Below are 25,000 nucleotides of genomic sequence, written 5' to 3'. Positions count from 1 at the left end.
TTATTGGTCAAAAATACCTTGAAAAAAACATTAATTCTTACTGTGGGTGTTGCCTCTCCACAGATCTAACATGTAACTTGGCATAGTGGCGTCATCTGCTCTTCATGAGACAGATAAGTTAAGTGTCATACCCCGGATAGTTAATGGAGAGATTAAGTTGAAAATGTGGCATGCCCTCCTCCACAGGAGTTACAGAGTACACATTTCAAACTCAGACAGTGGTGTGGAAATGATGAGTTAGAAGACGGTATTTGCCTGTTTAATATTACCTGGAGACACTTTTTTGTACTGTTAAAGTCAAACATGGTGGAAGGCCAAAATAATGTAACAATCCAAATTAATGTTTTGATTAAATAATGAAATGTGTGTTTAAATTTTATCTTTACTGTATAATTTGTTTAGTAAAATAATTTTTCACTTTTGTAGGAAATCTGTGACAATCCTCAGTTCATTGTTGGAGGAGCCAGCAGGACTGACATTTGCCAAGGAGATCTGGGTAAGTCTTTGATGGCAATGGCATTTGCCTCTGATTATTGTCATACTGTTAACACATTAAACTCTTAAGTTCATTTGCACTTAATGTGCACATGTGACCAAATGTTTGTGGTGACACCTGTAATATAATTACAGCACTACACCATTTATCAATAGTATTAATTCAATTTGTTTATTGTTCAACTTTAGTTGAATATTCCATACATCTCCCCTGCTCACGTGCCTTTGAGCTCGCTGCGGCCTCCTACATTGTGCTTAGTCTATGGGAGGGGAATCCAACCAGCAGCATTTCTCATTGTTGTCCTCAGCTGGCCCCAAATAAAGGGAACAGAGGGACAAAAGTTTATGTAACTGGTCCCAGTGGTAAAAAACTTACATTGTTCAGGTCACATACACCTGACTCTCAAAACACAGTAGTCAGCACTTAGACACGTCCTATCCATAGAGAAAATCTGTGAGAATACCCTGTCAATATTTTGTTTGATATATAAATGTATTGAAGTATATACAGCACCTTTCCTGCAGTTCAGAATGCCATTGTGTCCTTGGGCAAGACACTTGACCCAACTTGCCTCCAGTGTCTTTGTAACACCTACAAACATAAATAACTCTATGTGCAGGTGACTGCTGGCTGCTGGCTGCCATCGCTTGTCTGACCCTAAATGAGAAACTCCTGTATCGTGTGGTCCCTCATGAGCAAAGTTACTCAGAGAATTACGCTGGAATCTTCCACTTCCAGGTTAGACTTTTTACTGTATTCATTTAACAGTATTAGTGTGTAGTGCATTTTCAAGAAACACCCTTCTATCCTTATGTCTCCTGCAGTTCTGGCGCTATGGTGACTGGGTGGATGTTGTCATTGATGACAGGATCCCAACTGTCAACAACCAGCTGGTCTTCACCAAATCGGCCGAGAGGAATGAGTTTTGGAGCGCCCTGCTGGAAAAAGCCTATGCCAAGTCAGTTATAGAAACACAGATTTTTGTTAATGTTTAATTATTTAAGGTGTATCCACCACCTTAAATTTTCCTTTTTGGAAAAGACTACTCACTCAACCACTCAGAGTAGAACCAAGACTGGTTAGACTAATTTAAGAACATTTAAGTCAAAGTTTTGCATTGTTAATTGCTATAGCAACAGTCCTAACATTTCATCATTCTGAAACCTATTGATAATTATGGCAAAATAGTACAGTCTCTACAAATGCTTAAAACCCCTTTGACCTTTGCCCTCTGACCCTCGCCCTCTATCCAGGCTGCATGGGTCCTACGAGGCTCTGAAGGGTGGGAACACCACTGAAGCCATGGAGGACTTCACTGGAGGAGTCACAGAGTTTTACGAGATGAAGGAAGCGCCAAAAGAACTGTATAAGATCATGAAGAAGGCTTTGGAGCGAGGGTCTCTGATGGGCTGCTCCATCGATGTGAGGCAGACAATATTTTATTATATGATTTTTTTTTATTTATTATTTATTACATTTTAAAACATATTAAACATGTGAACAATTACAGTGAGGTATGACATCCCACGAATTAACACAAAAACACTTACACATTAGACATTTACACAATTACAGTATACACAAAAAACTGCATTGACCCTCCTCGACACACTCAGCATTGGAATCAGACAACATAAATCTGTAACTTAATTTTTTGTCCTGTTCTTAATGCTTATATATTCATTTATTCACTATATATTTTATATTTTAGTCCCTGGTTCCTGCTCGGTTTGAGACCCGTACAGTGACTGGGCTAGTAAAGGGTCACGCCTACTCTGTCACTGCTGTGGAGGAGGTAAGAGTTATGATTAATTTAAGTTGCAATAAAAAAGTTAATCAAATACACCAAAAATGTCAGTATAGAAAAGTAGTTGTTGAATAACCATGAATAATAACACGAAAATAAGTAATATATTTAGTCATATATTTGAGTAATACATTTTTGCAGTGTAGACCATCTCAGAACAAGGAATCTAAAGTCCGCTTGGTGAGGCTCAGAAATCCCTGGGGTCAAGTGGAATGGAACGGGCCCTGGAGTGACAAGTACGAAAATCAACACAATATTAATTACGTGTTTAATCCATCATTACTGTCATTATTATTACATTGTCATTCCCAGCTCTAAGGAGTGGGCCACATTGCCTAAAGCTGAAAAGGAGAAGCTGCAGCACCAGAATGCAGAGGATGGAGAGTTCTGGTGAGTGGCAAACTATATCTTGTTCTTTTAAAGGGCCCATATTATGTTATTTTATTATCTAAGTTATAAAGTTGTTTCCTCATCAAAAACATACCTGGAGTTGTCATGTGGTAATACAGGAAGTGCTCCACTGTGATTTTAAACTCCATAGACCTTTACTAGAATCATTTGGATAATTTCAGCTGTAGAATTTCCAATCTCTACTGAACTGAAGGAAAAAAAGTAGCTGTTAACTTGAAAACTACCAATTTCTGACATCAGAAGGTGATACAGAGCATTTTGAGCTCAGGAGATGAAGACAGACTAATAATAAAGGATCACTCAAACGTGTGAATGAAACAAAACATAACTCCGGATATGTTTTTGACGAGGTTGCAACATTCTAATATGGCTTAAAGCTCACAAGAGTCGGTTTTGTGTAATATGGACTTTAATGTCAAAATGTATTTATTAGTTTTGACTTTATTTTCAGGATGTCATTTGAGGACTTTAAGAAGAACTACACAAAGATTGAGATCTGTAACTTGACCCCTGACGCTCTGGAGGTCGATAAGATCCACAAATGGACAGTGTCTGTGAACGAGGGCCGCTGGGTCAGGGGCTGCTCCGCTGGAGGCTGCAGGAACTACCCAGGTGATCATGAGGAACTCTTTTCAGTGCTTGTGGATTTTGATAATGGATATATTTTTGTATTATCCCATGAAACATCAGTGGTCAGTTTTTTTTTACAGTGTAGAAATGCCTAATGTTAATATCTGTTGTGTTGATAATAATTAGTGCCATTTAGACATATGATGATTTGACCAGATCCCACTATTGCAAACTTAATTTGATTGACTCCTAATTTATTCATTTTGATCTACTTAAAGGTGCACTGTGTAACTTTTCTGGTGGAGTGTCTGCCATCTGCTTGTCTCAATGGTGATATTATTAATTCGCCTGTGATGTTACTGTATTAAACAAATATATCTTGCATTTATTCAATTATAGGAGTTCTTATTTCTCAAAGCTATCATAAGAACATGCATTATTACTGTGGTTGCTTGTCTCTATGGAAATAGTTAGATTAAATGCCATACTGCAGAACATTCCAAGAAAAAACAATAACATCTACATACAGTCAAGCAGTTGATGGACCGTCTACCAGAAGAGTTACACTGTGCAGCTTTAAGAATAACGTGTTTCAAATTTGCATCCCTTTCACAGACACATTCTGGACCAACCCTCAGTACCGCCTGCGTCTCCTGGAGGAGGATGATGACTCTGAGGAGGGCGAGGTTGGCTGCACGTTTGTGGTGTCTCTGATGCAGAAGAACAGGAGGAAAGAGAGAAAGATGGGAGCCAATCTGTTCACCATCGGGTTCTCCATCTATGAGGTGGGTTGTGGTGAGGCAAATATGCTTAAACTTCTTATATACTTTTATTTTGGAAGGGATTCTTCAACAAATAAAAATAAATGTTGAAAATTTGCAATTCAGAAAAATATGTCAAAAAACTAAAGGTGAGCAGAAATAAATAGAAAACACCACTGTAGTGTAAATTCTTCAGAAATCAATTTATCTACCATACTTATATAATTGTTAAGTATGTTACTCTTTCTAACAAAGTTATGAATGAAAATTAATATAATAATGTCTATAAAGAAGTACAAAAACCTGATAACATTTAGGTTCAGAAATAGTTATTATTTATTTGACTATTATTATGATGAATTACTGCTGTATTATTATTATGTTTCCTTTTTGCTGCTGAAAATAGAATTTCCATCAGGTTCAATAAAGTTTGTATCTATCTATTTATGTCACATTGACTAACTGCTTTTGGGCCTCTCTGTCAACAGGTGCCAAAGGAGGTAAGCCACTGTCCAACAGACAAGCTTCCAAGGGTTACAAGTCAATTTCATCTCACTGGTTTGTTTGTATTATTTTTGTTTTGCTAAGAACTCCTTAAAAATTTTTTTTAACTTGATTTCAGATGCACGGGAATAAGCAGCACATGCAAAAGGACTTTTTCCTGTTGAACCAGTCCAAGGCTCGCTGTAAGTCCTTCATAAACCTGAGAGAGGTGACGCAGCGTTTCCGCCTCAGTCCTGGAGAATACGTGATCGTACCATCAACCTACGAACCACACCAGGAGGGGGAGTTCATCCTCCGTGTCTTCTCTGAAAAAAGGAACACTTCAGAGTGAGTCTGGGGATGAGGGGTAAAAGATCAAACTATGTATATTCAATATGTTCATTCTTTTACAAGAGATGGTGTAAGGTAGTATTTCATCAGTGGTAAAAATTTGACTGACGAAACTGCACTATTTAACTTTTCTGGTGGAGGGCCTGACACCAATTAAAGTGCCTGTAATTGAATAAATGCAAAATACATATTTTTAAGCCATACTCTGGAGCAGGGGTGCTCACACTTTTTCAGCATGCGAGCTACTTACAAAATGACCAAGTCAAAATGATCTACCTAATACAAAGCCAAGCAAACTGCACTGAAACACTCTGTGCCCATTTTTTTGGACCCTCACCCACAGTTTGAGAACCCCTTCTTTAAGAGAACTTCCTCTGGCACTTTACACAAAACTGTGAAAAAAATGAAGGAAGTAGGTAAGATTTTTAAACCTGTTTTTTAAAGTTCCAAACTGGAGTTGCATTCTTTTCTGGTTTTGCAGTGATATTTACCAGCCTCTGCACGTTTACCAAACCAAACGCACATCGTGATAAACACAGATGCATTTGTGCACTTTTGTTAGGCGAACTTCAGCTAAATGTGGCAGTAGGTCTGTTCTGTAGGTCTGCTCTATGCTGTAGGCCTGCTTTGTGCCAACACTGTAACACAAATTTAGAATAGTTTTTGCTTCACATTTCATCTTGCTCTTCTAATCAGCGCGCACTTTGGAAGGAGCTTGTTTTCGCTGTACGCAGGAAGGAGCGAGAGCGGGAAAAGGCGAGGGGCGGCGTGCTGACGTGAGGCAGATGGACAAGTAGGATGTTTAGGAAGTTTAACCTGCCCTGTGATGCACGCTGATACACGAGGGCACACGCTGTTGCAGACAAGCCGTGCATAGAGAGCGTGTGTATTTGTGATGTGCCGTAGAGTCTCCGCGGGCGGCACTGAGACGCCCCACACGCTCCTGCACCCCGGTACAAGTTTATTGCCAACAGCAGTGGACCGTAATGAAATATGATCACACTTGTTGAGTGTCAGACCTTGAGTGAGAGACAAGACCGAGTCCAAACGCGAGTCCGAGACGAGACACGGCGATCTACCCACACGACCATCGACGTATTGAGCACCCCTGCTCTGGAGCATTCTAGGCAAAGCACTAACATCTTCATGACAACTAGGAGGTGGCAGACCCCCACAAGAAAAGTTACAGAGTGCATTTTAAATAAATATTTTTTAGGTATTTGATTATGTTGTAACAACAGTTGGAAGGTAGGGGACAAAATATATCACAGTTTAAATTTAAAAATCTCAACAGTCAGTTCTGTATAATTAAATAACTCAACATCTTGGACTTGAAAAAAAATGTCAGTACTTAGTCATTTATATTTGCTATGGGGTATATTTGTTGTTTGTCTGTGTATATTTTCAATGTTTTTAATTGCTATGTCCATGGGGGTGTGGGATGGGGGATATCTTCGTCAGGAGGGGCTTGTATTACCAAAAACAGACCTTTTTAACGAAGATTTGATTTGTAGAATTGGACGAACTCGGGCCCAGTTCGAAGCTGTTATGGAATCTTTTTTAGGACAAGAAACTTCAGATTTGGTCGTTCAGCGGTAACATACAGCTCTGTACTGCACTCTGCTGCTGCCCCAAATCAGGACAGCCTGGACTGAACCTGGTCTGGACCTGGTCTGGACCTGGGTCTTTGAGGAGCCTGAGAGTGGATGTCCAAGGCTACAAAATGGAACTTGTTTTTTACACATTCTGTTTATCTTAAGAAATAGCATTAGTTGCAATAAATTAACTGTGCAGTAGAATAGTTTATAATGTAAAGTTATGATAGTGGTGACCACTATTTGTTTCTATCTTCATTCAGGGAAATAGAGAACAGGATCGAGGCTGACCATCCCGTGGTAAGTAGTTAAACAATGTTGTGTCTGGTTGATTTTAGTTTTATACTATGTTTCCAAGATGAAAAATGGTAAAATGTATACCATGTTTGTCAAACAGCATCACAATCATTTGAGGATCCCGCTATACATTTTTTAATATTTGACTCTATATCCATTACGAATGTATTAGTAACACTTTATAATTTAAAACATTAATAAGCCAACATTAGCACAGAGAATGACTCAGTTCATAATGAACAAATAGTTTATTAAGAATGATCCAAGTTTAATTAACATCCTAACTCCTTAATTAAGTAGTTACCACACATGAATAATTCTTAATAACTGTTTGTTTTATTTGAGTATTACTTCATGTGTTATTAATGCTGTAAATAATGTAGTTATTATAAAGTATTACAAATGTATTTGTCACACATTGGTATGGTTGGTATAACTAACCATGTTCATATTGTAGCCTGCTCCAGCCTCGGCGGGGGAAGAGAGTGAAGAGGACCAGCAGTTCAGGTCTATTTTTCAAGAAATAGCCGGTGATGTGAGTGTAGTCATTATATTAGAGCCTGTATTTTAAATGGACAAGACACATGTAATTGACAGTGACATGATATGATATTATGAGCTGTAATATATAAACATGCATTAGTTTACATATCTGTCCCTTCATCATCCTCACAGGAGATGGAGATAACGGCCAACGAACTGCAAAATGTCCTCAACAGAGTTATCACCAAACGTAAGTCTGAAATAGTTCTTTTAAAGATATGGAAAATTTTGAATTCGAACACTGAAAATAGCTTTATTAGTTGAAATAAAGTTGTGATGTAAAAGTCATATTTCTTTTGTGAGCAACTTTACGCCCCTTTGTCTAAGCCTTAATTAACAACTTTAAAGACACTATTCGGCATATTTCTGTTGGGGTCCAAAAAAATTCCGTCATCTTATCGGGGTAGTCCGAAAAATAGAGATATTAATTTGTATCAGTACACTTATGCCTTATTAATTGCATTGGGTTTGTATGCTGTATTGATAGTATCTTTCTTTGGTGTTTCTAGACAAAGACATGAACACAGAGGGCTTCAGTCTGGAGAGCTGCAGGAGCATGATCGCGCTGATGGATGTATCTTTTGTATAAAAACTATAAAATGTGTATCTTAAGATAAAATAAGATAATCCTTTCTTGGCACACAAAGAAAAGACAACAGAGCAACATAAGCCCAAACAAACAAGATTATTATATCCACCACTGGACTTAATAATCTTCACCTTAACCTTTAAAACACCAGTGCTTTTATATAGATATTTAAATGTGTTATGTAGGGCCTAGAACTAGCTTTTTGATTCAAGATTTCATCATTATCATTATATGCCATATATTTAGTGTGTTAGTGTGTTTTGTTATGACCTTAATTGTCCTTCAGATGGAGGGAACAGGGCGACTGAACCTCCAGGAGTTCAGGCATCTGTGGAACAAGATCAAACAGTGGCAGGTGGGACGCTCTATAGCATTTTATATCAATGCCGATAACACAGATGTAAACATATATACCCCCTTATCGCTTTTATTAAGTGTAAAAAGCACTATATAAGTTTGATGCTCTATCAATACATTTTTGATATTCACTTAATTTCTTTTTTTTGTAGGGAATCTTCAAGCACTATAATGCCGACCAGTCTGGGAGCATCAACAGCTATGAGATGAGGAATGCTGTCAACGATGCAGGTACAGACCAATGTAAAAATCATTTATGTTCTTTTCTATTTTGAAGGATTTTTATACTAGTATATATTTTGTCAATGGGAAATAGTTGTTTTGGTCAACACTCAGCACAGTTTAGTTTAAGCTTATGAAAATTTGTAGAAACCTTTTTTTTCCATGGCATAGCATAGTAACCAATTAAATAGTAAATATTTTTTATATAACATCTAAAAAATGCACATGATGAAATGATACCTTTTCTTTTGTAACTGTGATTAATAATTCTAACATTATGATGTTAAACTTATCCTCTCAATGTTGTACCAAATGTTGTGGTCACTGTGCAGTCATGGGTCTTGTGTCCCTCCCAGGCTTCCGTCTTAATAACCAGTTGTACCACATCATCACCATGCGCTATGCTAACGAGAACATGAACATCGACTTCGACAGTTTCATCAGCTGCCTGGTCCGACTGGAAGCCATGTTCAGTAAGTCACCAACACCTGGGAGCAAAGTACCTAGTTTTATTATGAAAGTGGTAATTTTTTATTTGGGTTTCAGTTTATATGTAACCTTCTGAGGACTTAGACTTAAACAAACTGTATTATCCACAAGGGAAATTTCCATTGCCATTTAAAAATATATTAGTAATATTTTGTTTCATCACTGTGGCAACAGTCCTAACTTTTTCTAATTCTGAAACCCATGGGTGGATGAATTTTAATGTGTAAAATGTATAGTTTTATTTTGAAAGGGTCATCTTGTCCTCTGTCACCAACTAAATTTGTCACCATGAGCACTATTTATTTATTTTGAGAGAGTTAACTTTATTTTGGTAATAGTTTTATTTTGAAAGGGGTATCTTAGCTCTTTTATCATCAGTTGAAAACCATCTAGACACTATGTTTATTCTGAATGGGCTTTCTGATGCTTTGTTTTTACTACATCATTTTTATTGATAGTTTTATTTTGAAAGGGTCATCTTGTTCTTGTTGCGTCTTAGTTGCTGTGTGGTGTTTTTCTTCTCAGGGGCGTTCCAGGCCTTCGATCAGGACGGAGACGGCACCATCAGACTCAGTGTCCTCGAGGTGAGACCGCTCTCATTATATAGCTTCATTACCATCGAACGATTAACCTGCAACATATTTTTCCATCAGTATTAACAACTCTAAACTTGAGATGCCAAATTGAATGAATTGTTATATACAAGGTGGTAGAGGGTCTGCTATGTCTCATGTCCATAGTGATGCTATTGCTTTGCCTAGAGGGTACCACAATATTCTCAGTAAAAGTAAAAAGACATTGTTGAGAAAAGGTCTTCTAAAGTGCCATACTGTATGAACAGTAAAGCAATAGTATCTCCATGGAGACAAGCTGGTGACAGACACCTCACTAGAAAATTCACATAGTACAAGTTAAATATTTTACCCATTGTAACTAACTTGATGTATTTTGCTCCAGTGGCTCCAGTTGACCATGTACGCCTGAAGAGTCCACTCTGCTCCAGACTGGGTTTTACCTCAAACAGTTTGTTCCAACCTCTGCTCCATCACAGCCCCTCAGTTCTCCAGCCTGTTGTAATCATCGTCTAAAGCACAACTATTCACTGTTGTATGATGTTAATTCTCAGGCATCTAAAACAGAACAACCTCTTTATTTCTGTCACAATACCTCACAACAGCCTTCTCTGATGTGTCATTAACTGTACCTCCAACTGTCAAACACACCGAGCAGTAATCATGTAAGGAATGAACTGGGCTCACTGGTGGACTATCAATAAACTTGTGGACAAACAAATGGACGAAAACAACTTTTTTACTCTACTGGTCAATCAAATAAACATATAATGTCTCCTTTAGGACTATCTTAAAATCCATTGTAGCCAAATCTGAAAGGGAAATTACATAGGGTCAATCCATATTATTACTCTTCTTAATACTTTGTTATAAGGAAGCATGCTACCCATTTAAAAATAAACCTACTGCTATTTTAGTAATTTAATAAATCTTTGTCAAAAGAAGTTTCACCGGATTACACTGATGGAGTTTACCCCAGTTATGAATGAATGAAGAGCATAGTTGTTGTTCGAGTTTTGATCTGAAAATATAGATTTGAAAATGGCTACTAGGTTGGACTGTGGCATTTTGTGATTTTCTATGAAGGCTTTGGTCAAATTAGTGTACGGAGTTTTCCATTATATTCCAATAAATAAATGTATAGTATTGTTTTGACTGTGTTGCGTATTAACTTTCCCCTCCCCCGTAAACACTGATTCATACACGTTGATCATTTAATTAACTTGCAGTGAATAATAAAAATAAGTCTGTTTTTCTGTTTGAACATTTTAATATCTTTTTGATTGCACATTTCTTAAAAAAAGCAGATAACATCTTTTATAACAGAATAACATCTTGAAGAAACTCGGGAATGCCAAGGTTAGAAAGGGTCTGTATGCTTTCCTTTGCCTTAAAACTATGCAAAAAGTCGAAAATGTTTGCTGCAAAATCAAGTCCTCTATGAAATGAAGAGGAGCAAACCAAAAAAATACAACCAGATCTGCCAAGAAGAGCACCAGTTAAAATGGTATTGAAAAGAAAAATGGCTTGAATAAATGTAATATTTTAGTGAGGTGTGGTATGGCATGGGTTATACACCAATTAGGCACAACAAAAAGATCATCAAGCATTATTTTAGAGCAATTATGGCTAGATAGTTTACTTAATCTTCCAATCTAGTACAATTTTTGATATAGGTTTGTTTTACTATTACAACTTAAAAATGCATTCTAGGTTAATCTTCCAGCTAGATACTCCTTACCATGAAATTATTCCAAGATAAGAAAAAGGCACAATGGTAACCTACTGTCTGAATTGCACAGGAATACGGATGGAGACAAGAAACTATAAAGTCAATTTATAGACTGGGAACTCTCCAAAATAACAATAGATGAGAACTGTCAAAGCCTTGTCATTTTATATGGCTTCTAACAGCTGTAATGTTATGCCTGATTGGTGTCTCTCTATTACTTTTCCTTCATACTTTTCATCCTTCTCAAAAACACCTCCCCAAATGCCTTTTTCATAAACTATCAGGTGCCTTCTGCTCAATTCTCAAAAAAATAAAAATAAAAATAAAACATACATATCTCCAAGTGGGGAATTAACGTAGAATAAACAGAACTCTCACACTCGGATCTAAAATTACAGTCAAAATCACATTCACAACATCTTGGTTCAGTTTCACAGCAAACTGCAAAAACTCTCCAATGTGGCAACCTCAGGCCACTTCGACACACAACACTGCACTAATGTCCCTCAATGCCTTTATATCAGAGAGCAACAACAAAATGAAATGGAAATACGTCTATGGAAAACAGATGAGATCAAAACAATCTGAGAAAAATAAATAAAACAAAACAAAAACAAACAAAAAAGAAAAGAAAAAAAGGAAAATTAGATGATTCCTAAGTTTGAAAAATATTGAAAAATAAAACTTAAAAACCAAATGCAAAAAATAAAATCTGTAGATGGAAAAACAAATGTAGGGTAGTCTTAAATGCATAACTAAATTTTTTTCTCACCATTGCTTCTGTAAAATAGATTTCCCTATATATCACCATAGATATGCTTTAACACTCAAAAATGGTAAAATTCTTAAAACAGTGTAAGTAGAAGTAAGCTGTGACCAGGGTTTGAGCCATACGGGGTTACAAGCCATTGCCAGACCCAACCAGGATTAATAGGATAGTAATAATAGGATACTAGAACCTGTATTAAAACTGAAAACTGCTGAATGAAGACACCCATAAAACAAGTAAACATTTAAAAGAACAAAAAATAAGATCATGATAAAGATGTTGCTCAATATTAAACATCACAACAGTAAAAACATTTCCCGGCCCATGCCATCAAGTTAGCCAACCAATCAGAATGCAGCTTATTGAATAGTGGTTAGTTAAAACAGGAAGCATATTAACCCCTCTGTTACCGGCTCCGCAAGAGTTTCTTCAATTACAAAAGTCAAATATTTTGTCTTAGTTTGGTCAGTGTTAGTGTGGTCAGACAGAAAAGAGGGCGAAGCGTATTTAAAACAGTATAAAATGACCTTCCCACAGCCTCACGTCTTTATTGTTATAAGGTTGGATTCCAACATTGAACATAAAATATGATACACCACTCTACAGGCTTGAGCCATGAGAGGTGGGTCTTAGCACTGGTCCGTCCCAATATGGGAGGATTTACAAAGGAGTAAAAGGGTCAAACTTTATTCCCTTCGGCTTCAAGGCTCCACTTGGGACTCCTCTGCCACGTGTTTCTGCATGTGCAAAAGCATCGTCTAAAAAAACACAACAACAAAAAATAAAGTTTCAAAAACAGAGAGGAAAGTGGGTCCTATAGCAGCTGGTAATTTGCCAAAGTACTCTGTGTCAATCCCAATCGTGAATAATTGAGAGCTGCATTAAATGTGCACGATGTAACTTTTCTGTTGGGGGTTCGTCACTTTCTTGTTTCTATGTTTTATGTTCTATGAATGTTCCACAGTATGGCAATAAACAGCTCTACCTTACCTTACCTTATTCAACTGCAGATGGTGTATTGCTCAAAAATACCTGGAAAAACAGGCATTGTGAGTGTGAGCACAGGTTACCTCTCCACAGAGCTGTAACTTGGTCTGGTTTGGTCTCTGTTATACTAGAACGTTTAATGCCATACTGTGAAACATTCCAGACAAAGCAATAACATTTCCATGGACAAAAACCCCAACCCCAAGAGAACTTACTTTTGTAGTTACTTCTGAAACTGTTCCTATATTGGCAAGAAGTGTATTACACATACAAAATTTACAATAGATATCAGAATGGTTCATTTAGGTAATTTAATTCATATTTTTGCATAATTGTACATATTTGCTTTATTGTCAAAAAAAAAGTTCAAATTATACTTTGCTTACAACTTGCACTGTGTATTAGGAGATCAATAAAGCTCCATCTTATCTCAAAACAGGACTCACCTTTTTGGAGCTGATGCGACTGCTGAAAAACTCCTCACAGTTTTTCCACCGGCATCTCAGTGTCTGCAGGTTCTGGCTGGCGTGGTTATGGCACAGGTGGTGCTCCAGGTGATCCAAAACGCCAAAGACCATCGAGCAGCCATGCCACTACAATAAAAGGGAATGATATACACAAAACTATTTAAAACATTTAATTATTAGATTCCCATGGTAATAGAGTGGTTGGCAGCTTTTGTGGCCACTGGTCTCACATGGAGCACATTTTTTATCTTTTTGTTTTTTGAGCTCAGTTTTAAACATGATATCATGGGATTCTAACCAATTAATAAGTGCAGCATGTGCAGTACAGAAGACACATGTAAGGGACTGTTAGATTTTGTAAAATTAGTCTGTTTTTCACGTATCCATGGAGAACATACAAGAGGTTAGTTAGCTAAGGAGCTAGCTATGGATATTTGGCATGCTGCAAATTTTTTACACCGTATGTGGCAGCAAATGAGTCAGAAAACCTTTAGAGAAAATACTTTCAGGGAATGAACACAAGGAACTGTTGCGATTGTCTCAAATTAACAGTTTGTTTTTCCCATATCCATGGAGACTGTCCCAAAGGTTACCTATGAAGCTAGTTATGGAGATGCTACAGGCTTTTTACACCAAATGTGGCAAGAATGAGGCCTTTCCTATTGTGTTCACCTAGTTACCCCCTGGACACTGTTGCAGGACACAGAGGAGGGACACTTTTGGCTCTTCCACAGGATCAGCAAACCCTACCTGACCAGTCCTTCTGTTAAACTGCACTGTAACCTTTGACTGAGACACAAAGGCAACCGAGAAGCACAGTGAAAATGTTGCTGCAGAAAAACTGCAAGTTTCCTCATGATCAATAAAGTATCTCTCTCTTGCTCTTATTGTTGTTGTGTTAAAACCAGCTTAATGTCTGTCTCAGTTTGTGGTGGTATACAGCAGAAATTGCAAAAAATATAGAGAAATTCTATATTCTTACCCGACAATGATAGTTCTGCATCAGGTTAAGTTTGATGGCCTGCACACTGCCATCATAACAGCCTGTGTAGATCTGAAAAGACAAAGCCCAATAAAATACAGATCCTGTATATGTTCTGAACATATTTGTATTCATTTACTGAGTAGGGATGAAATTACCATATTTTTGTGCGTGGTCATACACATCACCATGTCCTTATGTCCACCATAAACCTGCAGCTGTTCATGGGACTGTGGGGCCAAACAACAATATACTTAGCACTTAATACTCATACATATATAAAATATAAAAACTTAACAACAAAAATATCACAATTAAAACAAAACTGAGTTCAATTTGAGTTGAAATAATTATCAAATCAAAAAGACTGCAATTATTAGTATAATGTCCGGTGCAACAAAATAATTTGACCTCTACAAACATGTTCTGAAATGCATGAGATTCTTGTATTAATCTATCAGTTCATATTTCGGTTTTATGACAAATGTTAATGATCCTAGAGTGGTTTACAGTGTGCACTCTGAAGAAAATCCAATTTTTTAAACATATATAATAGTTACTTTTATTTTGAACATTTTAAAATTTAAGAAAGCACAACGTATGGTCTCCATGCTTGGACAGTTCAAATGTGTACATTTAATGAAAAAAAATTAAAATCACTGCATGTTCAAAAATGGAGTAGGAAGAACCATATATGATTTAGTCCTACAATTAATGTACAATATTTCATCTACATGATATTCTTTAGTAATGTCAGCCTTTACCATATAGTTAAACCTTCACCATGCAGTCAAGTACATTATAGTGTCTATTTACAAACAAATCTAATTTGAATACAGATCAGAAAAATTGCAATTACATTAATTAAGTGTCTGCCAATCGTACCTGCAGATCATAGACTCGGATGAGTTTATCGAGGCATGCGGTCAGCATCACCTTCCCCTGGACACACACTACAGAGACGGCGTGACTGTGGCCCTTATAGACACGCGCCAACTGTCCCGACTGCGCACAAGAGGGGACACACATTATAGTTTAGATTCGGGAATAGACTTCATATACTGAGACCATGAAGTATTAAAGGAACTTATCATGAGTAAAAAAGCCAATGGACTTACATGGATATTATGAGCGTATACGCACTGATCACTGGATCCACTATACACCAAGTCATTCACCACCTAAAAAAAGACAGAGAGAAAGAACAATTATTTATTTTGAAGATATATCATGGCCAAACAATCAAATATACCTAATAGTTATGATAAGCACTGGGACTGCAATTAGACTTTCAATTAATAGGGACCATATTACGCAAAATTGAGCTTTAAGCCCTGTTAGAACGCTGTTATCTCATCAAAAACATGCCCAAAGTTGTGTTGTGTTTTATTTACACATATATGAGTAACCCTTTATTATGAATCTATCTGCATTCAAAGCTGAAAAAGCTCTGTTCCACCTTGTGATGTCATGAAGCGGTAAACTAACTTCAGAACTTCAGGATTGAAATTATCCAAATTATCCTAGCAAAGGTCTATGGAGTTTAAAAATACAGTGGAAGAGAGGAAACAATATTATAACATAGATCAGAAAACAGCGTAATATGGGCCCTTTACATAAAGGTAACATTAACTAATTGTTTAGTGTAATAATGTAAAAAGTGTAATAATGTAAAAAGTGTATCTGACCTTCATACAGAGCACTGTTTTGCTGTGTCCCTCCAGGGTCCGCAGCAGGAGCCCGTTCTTGGCGTCCCTCACACTGATGGTGTTGTCATAGGACCCCACCAACAGGAGGCGCCGTGCCCCCTCCTGCGACGAGGCCAGACAGCTCACAGCCCGTGGCCCATGGCACTCGAACACATCCATCTGCCTGTTTGTCTAGATACAGAAAGATAATAGTAAATAATGATGGTTAGCAGTGTCATGAGTTCTTTTGTCTGTGTAATACCATAGTTGTTCAGGTGGCAAAAGAAAATGTTATTCTGTCAATTGGACAAATGTTTTTAATAGTGAATATATTTTGCCACTCATTCAGTTAAATAAAATAAAGTAGTAAAGTGTACCTTAATCTTAACAAGTCCTAACAGGATACTGGTTAAGTTCCTGCATTAAATATTTGTCTGAAGGGAGGAGCAAATACGCCCTAGTTGTTTACAGTAAGGAGTCTCATTATTTAAAGATGGACTGCGTAACTTGTCTGCTAGAGGGTCCATCACCTGAGATGTGCCTAGAATGTTCCACAGTATGGCCATAAACTTCTCCATGGAGACTTGCAAGCCAAATTACAGGATAGATGTGAGGAGTGGCAAACCCACTCACAGTAAATAACACCCTTAGTTGAAAAAAATGCAAGACAGACTAGTTTAAAGCATTAAAGCCACAGAGAGAAACAAGTTACCAACCCCTTCCTAAAAAGTTACACAGTGCACCTTTAAATAGCAGATACTCCATTGAATGACCAACAACCCAAGTTATATTTTGTTCAGTTGACAAGCCTTAACATGTAATACCTTGAGGTTAAAGGTGACCACAGTGCCATTGCCGAGTCCTGCGTACAGGATCTTCCAGCGACTGTGGAGGCAGAGGACTCTGTCGGTCAGTGAAAACTGCTCCTCAAACTTCAGTGTCTGTGGATAAGGAATCAAAAGACAATAATTATACAACAACAAAAAAAGAAAGAAGTATGTATTCGAGCTGAATTTCAATGGGACGTCATACAGGAGGGCAAATATGTCTACACATAATTGATAAATACCTATAAATTCCCTGCTATCATAACAAAGCCATGTACAAACTCTTTACTGAAGTTCAGTATGTTCTAAAGCCAGTATCAGACCCAAACCAGGAGCTGAATATAAGGGAATACTGTGCCAAACTGAATAACTAATATTATAATGATAATTTACCGTGAGACTGTAGCAGCGAATGGTCAGGTCACTGGAGCCAGTATATAGGCGATGATGGAGATAGGGAGCCGTAGACACCAGCAGAGCATTCACTTTGGAGCTGTGGCCTTCAAATACTGCTACACATTTATGACTCTGTAACCAAAAATATAACTATTAGCTCAAAAAAATACTGACAAATACTGACTTTGTGAAATACTGTGACTTGTAAAAGTGAACACTATTTAGTCTTTAGTAAAGTTTTGTGCAAGTTTATTTATTATTTTTTAAAATATTTTTTATTATTTTTTTTTATTATGTATTTATTTTATTTTAATTAAAACTGAAACTAGCAGTAAGCGACATTTCTCCACTTCACTTTCGGAACAACAACTGAATCTCAATACACTCTCTCTTTTTTAATTTTAATCTTCATGATTATTTATGTTTTGATTTGTTTTTATTATGATTTTAATGTATTTCTTATTCTGTAAAGCACTTTGAATTACTTTGTGTACGAATTGTGCTATACAAATAAACTTGCCTTGCCTTGCCTTGCCTAGAAGCAAGCTTTGGCATTTTTCTCATGAACTGACTTATATCGCTATAAGTTTAAATTTTTGTCAATATTGCACAGCCCTAGTAAGTAGTATAACATTTAAATTCTCCAAAAACATACCACAATATCAAAGGCCCTGACAGTGCGGTCCCCAGAGCAGGTGTATAGCAGCCTGTCATGAATCTGCATTGAGTTCACTGCCTCCACGTGGCCCTCGAAAGTTCCCTCTGTGGGCAAGTCATCCTCCCCGTGATCAGAAGAGACATCTAAAAATATAAAGGTACACTGCATTAGTTTAAATCTGTGTTTTACAACCTTTTATGAGTCATGGCACACTTTATTTGCTTGAGGAAACCCACAAACCCACTGAACTTTTTAAAAAGTTGCTGCAAATAATAATAGATTTTGTATTTGTAGATACGGTGTCTTCAGAAGTTTGCTTAGGGCAGCCCAAATGGCAATTTATTATATTAAATGAAGGCACAACTGACTATCCCACAAGGTACATTCATTTTTCCTGGACCAGTGCTTGACAATTAAGAGTTCTAATAATGTGATAATACTACTGTGGTTATAAATATAAATATAAATTCTTAGAAGGTTGTGTGACTGTTGGCTTTAGGCATTTGATATCTGTAACAATATCTTGACCATAAAAAGTACTATGGGGACCCCTTAGTCTATATATATTTGAGCTCGCCTCATAGTAGGGCAAAGCTAAATATGGAGGTTGCCATTTAGCTCTTTGGGTTGCCTTATTTGTTTATGGACTGAACATTCATTATGTAAATTTCTCTTCCATTATTATTTCACAAATAGATTATGTCACAATTAGATGCCAATTCAAACCACATTAAATATCTTTCTATCAATCAAAATATGAATGGTTGGGCATTTGTACAAAAAAGGTTCAATAGAAATCTTACCTGACGAAGTCTTTCCTACTTTTGGCAGTGTGAAGCTCTCCTGAACATCACTGAAAATGAAAGAAATGTTAATCATATATTTATAAAAGGGCTGCAAGTGTAAGGGTTTTAATTTGTCAAATAAACAGTTTAATATACCTCTCTGGAGCAGGAGATACGTCCATGTCACTGGTGGAGCTGACCTCAAAACAGGCCACATTTTGGGCTTCTGGTTTGGAGGAGTATGGGTCCTGGGCTGGACCACTACAGCCCTGTGCATTCTTCTCAAGTTCAGACTTCACTGTAACCGGACAGAGCATCACAGGGGACTGTTTCATGCTGCTTTTTGAAGGCTTTGGATCTTCTTTCTCAATATGCAGATCCTCTGTCTCCTCCATTTTGACACTGTCTTCCCTCTCCTCTGTTTGCTGGTTGGAGGTACTGACTTGGGACCCTCCACTGTTCCTCCTCCTGGAACGTGGGCACCGGGGTCTGGACCCTTCAGTATCCACCTCTGTATCACTGCTCTCTGGCAGCTCTGAACTCTGTGCTTTCTTCAGTAATTTCCTCTTCTTCAGTTTCCTCACCTTCTTTCCACTCCGCAACTCGGACGGAGAGGCGGGCACATGGAACTCAGAGGGCACAGAGGGAGTCTCAAAAGATGGGGCAGCTGTACTTTCTACAAAACTGCCCATTTCTGAGTCTCTCCAGCCTGGCGCGAGCATTTTATCATTAGTGCTAGCCTCAGCATAGTCTCGTGCCTGCAGGCCTTTCTCCATAGACTGCACCAGATCAGCTAAACCCTCTTTGGAGTCAAGAGGCTCTCCAAACTCATCTCGCTCCTGGTCTGAGCGCCTTTGGCACAACTCAGACCATCGCTTAGGAGATGGGAAAGGGCATGCTGCTGCTTCTGTTAAAATGAAAAAAAAAATGAAATGAAAAAAGGAAAAAGGAAAATGGCCATGGTCAATATACAATGTAATATAAAACTGATAGTAAGTGGACAAGCTCGACTCAGTTGGTCCATTCGGTCTTACTCAAACAGTTGGAGATGGGACTGTCTGTAATTTGAGTCCAGTTTGAGTAATTGAGTAATTTGAGTCCAATGGAAGACAAAAACATCTATTGATGTTTTTGTCTTCCATTGAATTAATTATTATTTAGAACTACCTCTTATGTTGTCTCATTTTAGATCTGGTATAGCTCTAATTTAGATAACCAGTGGTACTTGAAAAGCCAAATATTATCATAGATGTTATCTAGGTGGTGTGAAAAGTTTGCAAACTGCCAATTTAGATTAATAAAAAAACATTCAAATGTACAAATAATTATTTTTAAATTGAAGTAGTTTGATTGCTTACCTGTTGCAGATGCAGCAGAGGGCAGTTCTGGTGTGGTGCTGTGGGCACAGATAGCAGAGTCTTGTTCGGGGCTGATGTGGACAGGGGACCGTGGTTCCTCTTTCACAGCCACAGGAGTAAAGGGTACACAGGGGGCGGGGGGAGAGGCGCGAGGGCTGGTGCCACACAGAGGGGGGACTGTGATGGAGGGGACAGAGGAGGAGAAGGGCAGGTCTGAGTCATCTCGTCTCTCCTCTTTCACTATAGAGTCAGGGGCCTCCTCTGCACCGCCTGCTTGAAAAGGTCAAGACATTTAAAGACAGTTATGACAGTATATGATGTGCACGTAAAATTATTAACATATTTTGCAGACTTAGATCCAATCCCATACAATTTTTGTCAGTCCCTTACCTTGCATCCCTTTAAGCAACTCAATGCGCTTGTTTCTCAGTGTGCCCATCTCTGTAGTCATCTAACAAAAAGAAAGGAGCATCATTAAAACATTCAAGTAATGTAAATATCAAAAACAACAAAGATGCAAATATCTAAAGTGAGTATTCTATAAATCCCAGATGAATGAAAAATTTCCTTTGCACTTGAAAAACGAATCAGTCAGGGGATACCATATTTCACTTCAAGCCATGGTATAATGTTGTTACCATTATTAGTCTCTGTAGACTACTAATGGTAACAACAATAATCTCCAAACCTCAGATTGGAAATTCCAGGTCTGAAATAATCCAAATGATTCTAGTGAAGATGTATGAAGTTTGAAAACACAGTGGAGCACTTCCCATATTACCACATGATATCACTAACTTTTCTTACCTGTTGCTTAGCCATCATCAGCCGCTGCACTTCCACGTAGGCAGCTTCCAGAGCCGCACGAGCCTTAATCAGGTTTGTGTCCAAACTCAGGAGAGACCGACTGAGCTCATCCTCGCGTAAAGACACCACCAACAGCTCCTCAATGTGGGAACGGTCTGCAACTACAAATAACATGTGCATTAGTCACTGACCCAATATAATTCTTGGTAGTTCACAGCAGGTTGTACCTTTTTTGGATTTTTTCCTTCTTTTGGTGTGATGCTCCAAAGAAGATGTCTCTGGGTGAGGCACGTCCTAAGTAAAAAAAAATTAAATTAGTAAATTATTATTTCAACAGACATTTCTGAAAATCAGTTCATATTGTTCAAATCTTCAATTACTCACTCTCGCTCTCCTCTTTTTCGATGTCCCTTGTCCATCACACATCTCTGTTCCAGAGCTGATCTCATCGACGACAGAATCAGCCCTCTGCCATGCCTTCGCCGCCCTCTGTGGAGTGTCTTCAGCTTCACCCAGGCCCATCTCAATCTCCTGCAGAAGATCAGTATCCTGGGAGGGCTCCTGGGGCTCTGACTTGATGACTATATTTTCCAAAAACGGAGCATGGTTTGGCGTTGGGGCGATGCTGCTCTCAGATAGGGAACGTTTTCGGGAGGTGGGCGGAGTCTGGATGTCCAGCAGTGATTCCCATTGGAAGCCCTGGAGAAGCACAAAGTCGTCCTCTTCCTGACTGTGCTCCTCTTGGTCCACTGGCACCATCTCTATCCCAAATCTAGAGGAGAGAGGAAAGACAAGGCATAAACTTGGGAGTGAAAATCTATGACATACTAGTTTGAAGAATTAATTCAAGTATAGTGGGTTTAAAATAATAAACATATAGGTATATATACAAAACAAACATAAAAACATAGCATATATAGTCAGCTGAAATTAACAAATAATAGCCTGATTTGAAAATACATATCTCAGTGGGTTTTCAGGGCTCAGAAGGGCATGGTTAACTGTGGTTTATGTTGTTGAACAGATACGAGGCAGTTCAAACAGCAATGCATAAAGTAAACTCACTTCATTTTAAAAGGTTTTGATGTTTGATACTATACCTTAATAATACCATCAAGATAAGATTGCATTTTCAAGTTGGCTACAGGAGGGGTAAAATATTTAATACCACTTTGTTAACTCTTACCAAAGACTAATTCACAGAAAAGCCCCAACTCCAAATAAACATGGTCATCACTTACCTTGGCATGCCTTTCCCCTTGTCCTGCTTCTTCCTGACTTCGTGATAGACCTGTTCCCAGTTCACGTTTCGTCTGGACCCAGAGGAGCTGATGAGCTGCCGGACAGTGGGCTTCAGTCCTGAATCTTTATCAGAGTCGCTCTTCTTCGACCCGCTCAGATTTCGGACACGTCTCGCAATGTTCAGGTTGGGCTCAAGGCTGGGAGAACTTTTGGCCTTATTTGGGATCATGTGTTTGGTCAAATCCTTCTTTAGGAGAGGGGGCAAGTCAATTTTAGATTTTTGTGATTGAGTTTGTGGGTCACTAGTATTTGAGGCATCATTTTCTATGGTAGATTGTACAAATTTATCTTCAAATGGTTCCTTCTCTGTACTACTTTTGATTTTATCACTTTCCTGGTTCATGATAGGACTGGCTGAGCTTTCTACGGATGTACTGACTTGAAGATGCTGGAGGGACTGGTCTGGAGATAGCTTGGCAGGTTTACTCAGTGCTGGAATACATGGCTTAACTTGATTCTCCCTAACAGTATTTTCCTTATTGACTCCAACTTGCCTTTGCTCCAGTACCTGTGTTGCTTTTTGTTCGATGTTACTTAAACTATCCAAGGACCACCGCTTTTCCAGCTGTTTCACTTTCTTCACAGTTTCAGTTAGCTGCCGATCTGATTTTGATAAACCACTCAGGTTAGTTTTTGTCTTCAACTTGTCATTATTTTGACTAGATGCCTTGTTAACTTGAGCTCCACCACTTGGGCCTGCACCTAGGGAGGGTCTCCTTTCAGCTTTTTGTGCTGGCGTTTTTGCCTTTTGAGTAGATGGGCTAAGAGTAGCTGTAGTAGTTGTAGCAGCAGTAGTAGGATTAATGGTCATATTTTTCTGACCATCTCTCTGAAGACTACTACTTCTGCTGCTGTTGTTACTACTTTCCCCACTTGAGTTTCTTTTGTCAAGTTTGTAAGTGCCACTTTTCATTGCCTTCTCTACTTTTTGTGATTTGGAAGCTTTCTGAACAAGATTTGGCATGGATTCCGACCCTTTATTATTGACGTGGTATGGCGACCAGCGACACGTTTTGTCAAATTTGGGGTTGCTGCCAAAAGACTTGTTGCCCTTATTATCAGGATTCTCCTCTTCTGTGTTTTGTTTTTCCGCACCCTTAGGCCCATATTTCTGCTTACCTCCTTGGTTTGTGGCTTGATTCTGAAATTGATTGACGCCTTTTGTGAAGAGCTTCGGTAAGGAAGGGAACAAAGGAGGATGTGACCCCAAAAAAGGAGGTCGGACATTTTGAGATATGTTATTGCACCCGTAAACACCATTGCTGCTGCCTGAATTACTGATCCAGGGAGGTGGGATTTTGTTGAAGTTCTTGAAGTTTGGAGGGTCTTGTGCATGCCATGTGGAGCTCTTGCCCCATTTACTCTGCTGCCAGGGTTTCATGTTTTGCATGTGTCCGGGGTTGGTGCCATATTGGTTGCCCTTGTACCATGATCCGTGCTGGGGGCCATAAAGGTTGGACTGCTGTTGTAACTCGAGTCGAAAACGCTCCTTTGTTTCCTTTAATCTTAGCTGGAACTCCTCCTTCCTCTTTCGCTCAGCTTCTTCTTGTGCGAGCTTTGCAGCAGCTGCTTCCTTTTCTTTTCTATAAGCAAAACAATACAAACATAAAGCGATTCTAACAGAGTAGAAAAAAATATTACAAGTGGAATACAGTATTATTGATGTATTATCAGGGGTGTCCAAACTGGAAAATTGGCCCACAGTATCCTGGGAAGTACTTTTTACTGCTTAAATAATCCATTATCACTTAAATAACTATTTTGATGAGACAGAGACTTGCTGTTAAGGTTTGGCCTTTGTTTCAACCCATGGCCACATTAATGTATGCAGTGATTGTCTTCAAAAAGTATTATAGAATCATCTGAACAGTTCTGTTACTGTTATTGTAGTGATTGTTACAGTTAAAAATGAAAAATTCAAAATCAAAATGACCCTCTTTAATGGCTGATTTACGCACACTTAAAAATAATCAAGACGTGTTTTGTATTATTAGATGACATATCAAATAAGGCAGAGGAACGGGTCTTGTACGTGAATGTTTTTAGGCTGTAGCTCTGACATTGGACTCCAGGCGCCGCAGATGCTAAAAAAGGCCAATAAGCTTCACCAGCCAGAATGACTCTATACAAGGGCCAAGCACATGAGCACTCACAGCTATATACACACATCACATGTTAGCTCAGATATGGAGATAAAGCACTTAATCACAGAAGTCACACATTAACGGTACATGATGAATCAGCTCTGAGGGACTATAACAGCTTTGATCATTTCTGTGTTGATAATCTTGTTTGTTTGATTTTTATCTACAGTCTTGCTTTTTTTAATAATGATCTTCCTCTTTGATTTGCTCTCTTCATGTGGTCCTTAGTGATCATTTTAACCTGATATGTTTACTCAGATTTCTGAAAACTTTACACAATTATTCAGACATTAAGGACGATGCTAGATTTGCAATGATCATACCATAAAAATTGTGATGTTCTTACAGATAGTAAAAAGTACACCTCTATTTTAGAGTAATCTAAAAATGCATACACAACCAGTCAAAACTACAACTACCATTTGTCAACTAGGAAGCATTCACACTTGCACCACATCAAAATTGGAACAAAACTGGGATTAAAACAGGACTAGAAAAGGACCAAGCCAAGTTCACATCATTCAAGACTAAACAAGGGTCAAACCAGGACCTAAT

The 25,000-nt window shown here is 38.2% G+C and overlaps 2 protein-coding genes across 2 annotated transcripts; one reads left to right on the top strand and one right to left on the bottom strand.

Annotated features, from left to right (window-relative positions):
• The first annotated feature begins 1,864 nt into the window (after window positions 1–1,864).
• capn3a (calpain 3a, (p94)) lies at window positions 1,865–10,738 on the top strand. Its single transcript, XM_055155945.1, has 17 exons — window positions 1,865–1,918; window positions 2,208–2,291; window positions 2,450–2,539; window positions 2,616–2,693; window positions 3,166–3,326; window positions 3,900–4,069; window positions 4,534–4,545; window positions 4,668–4,876; window positions 6,738–6,774; window positions 7,229–7,306; window positions 7,447–7,504; window positions 7,824–7,888; window positions 8,190–8,258; window positions 8,413–8,491; window positions 8,839–8,955; window positions 9,497–9,555; window positions 9,929–10,738. The coding sequence occupies exons 5-17, from the start codon at window positions 3,167–3,169 to the stop codon at window positions 9,953–9,955; spliced, it is 1,140 nt and encodes a 379-aa protein (XP_055011920.1). The 5' UTR covers window positions 1,865–1,918; window positions 2,208–2,291; window positions 2,450–2,539; window positions 2,616–2,693; window position 3,166; the 3' UTR covers window positions 9,956–10,738.
• A 55-nt stretch (window positions 10,739–10,793) lies between these two features.
• znf106a (zinc finger protein 106a) lies at window positions 10,794–23,826 on the bottom strand. The gene is made up of 18 exons (XM_055155940.1): window positions 22,241–23,826; window positions 21,384–21,771; window positions 21,227–21,293; window positions 21,000–21,160; window positions 20,583–20,643; window positions 20,193–20,462; window positions 18,991–19,741; window positions 18,853–18,902; window positions 18,047–18,192; window positions 17,389–17,523; window positions 16,993–17,109; window positions 16,169–16,360; window positions 15,599–15,661; window positions 15,366–15,485; window positions 14,639–14,710; window positions 14,481–14,552; window positions 13,478–13,624; window positions 10,794–12,802 (listed from the first exon to the last, which is right to left on the bottom strand). The coding sequence occupies exons 1-18, from the start codon at window positions 23,689–23,691 to the stop codon at window positions 12,746–12,748; spliced, it is 4,320 nt and encodes a 1,439-aa protein (XP_055011915.1). The 5' UTR covers window positions 23,692–23,826; the 3' UTR covers window positions 10,794–12,745.
• Window positions 23,827–25,000: the final 1,174 nt, after the last annotated feature.

This window comes from Boleophthalmus pectinirostris, unplaced genomic scaffold (genome assembly GCF_026225935.1).
Source record: "Boleophthalmus pectinirostris isolate CB_2022bp ecotype Guang Dong unplaced genomic scaffold, ASM2622593v1 HiC_scaffold_10, whole genome shotgun sequence".
Lineage (NCBI taxonomy): Eukaryota > Metazoa > Chordata > Actinopteri > Gobiiformes > Gobiidae > Boleophthalmus > Boleophthalmus pectinirostris.
Note: the sequence above shows the minus strand (reverse complement) of the source record. Positions and strands in the feature narration are given on the sequence as shown.

Bases quoted from the DNA above. Each gene is read 5' to 3' on its own strand.
- znf106a (XM_055155940.1), bottom strand. From the start codon at position 23,691: ATGCAAAACATGAAACCCTGGCAGCAGAGTAAATGGGGCAAGAGCTCC. The intron at 20,644-20,999 runs GTAAGAAAAGTT...TCTTTTTGTTAG, and splicing joins TGATGATGGCTAAGCAACAG to ATGACTACAGAGATGGGCAC. The intron at 18,193-18,852 runs GTAAGATTTCTA...TTATATTTTTAG, and splicing joins AGTAGGAAAGACTTCGTCAG to ATGTCTCTTCTGATCACGGG.
- capn3a (XM_055155945.1), top strand. From the start codon at position 3,167: ATGTCATTTGAGGACTTTAAGAAGAACTACACAAAGATTGAGATCTGT. The intron at 3,327-3,899 runs GTGATCATGAGG...TCCCTTTCACAG, and splicing joins AGGCTGCAGGAACTACCCAG to ACACATTCTGGACCAACCCT. The intron at 9,556-9,928 runs GTGAGACCGCTC...ATTTTGCTCCAG, and splicing joins TCAGACTCAGTGTCCTCGAG to TGGCTCCAGTTGACCATGTA.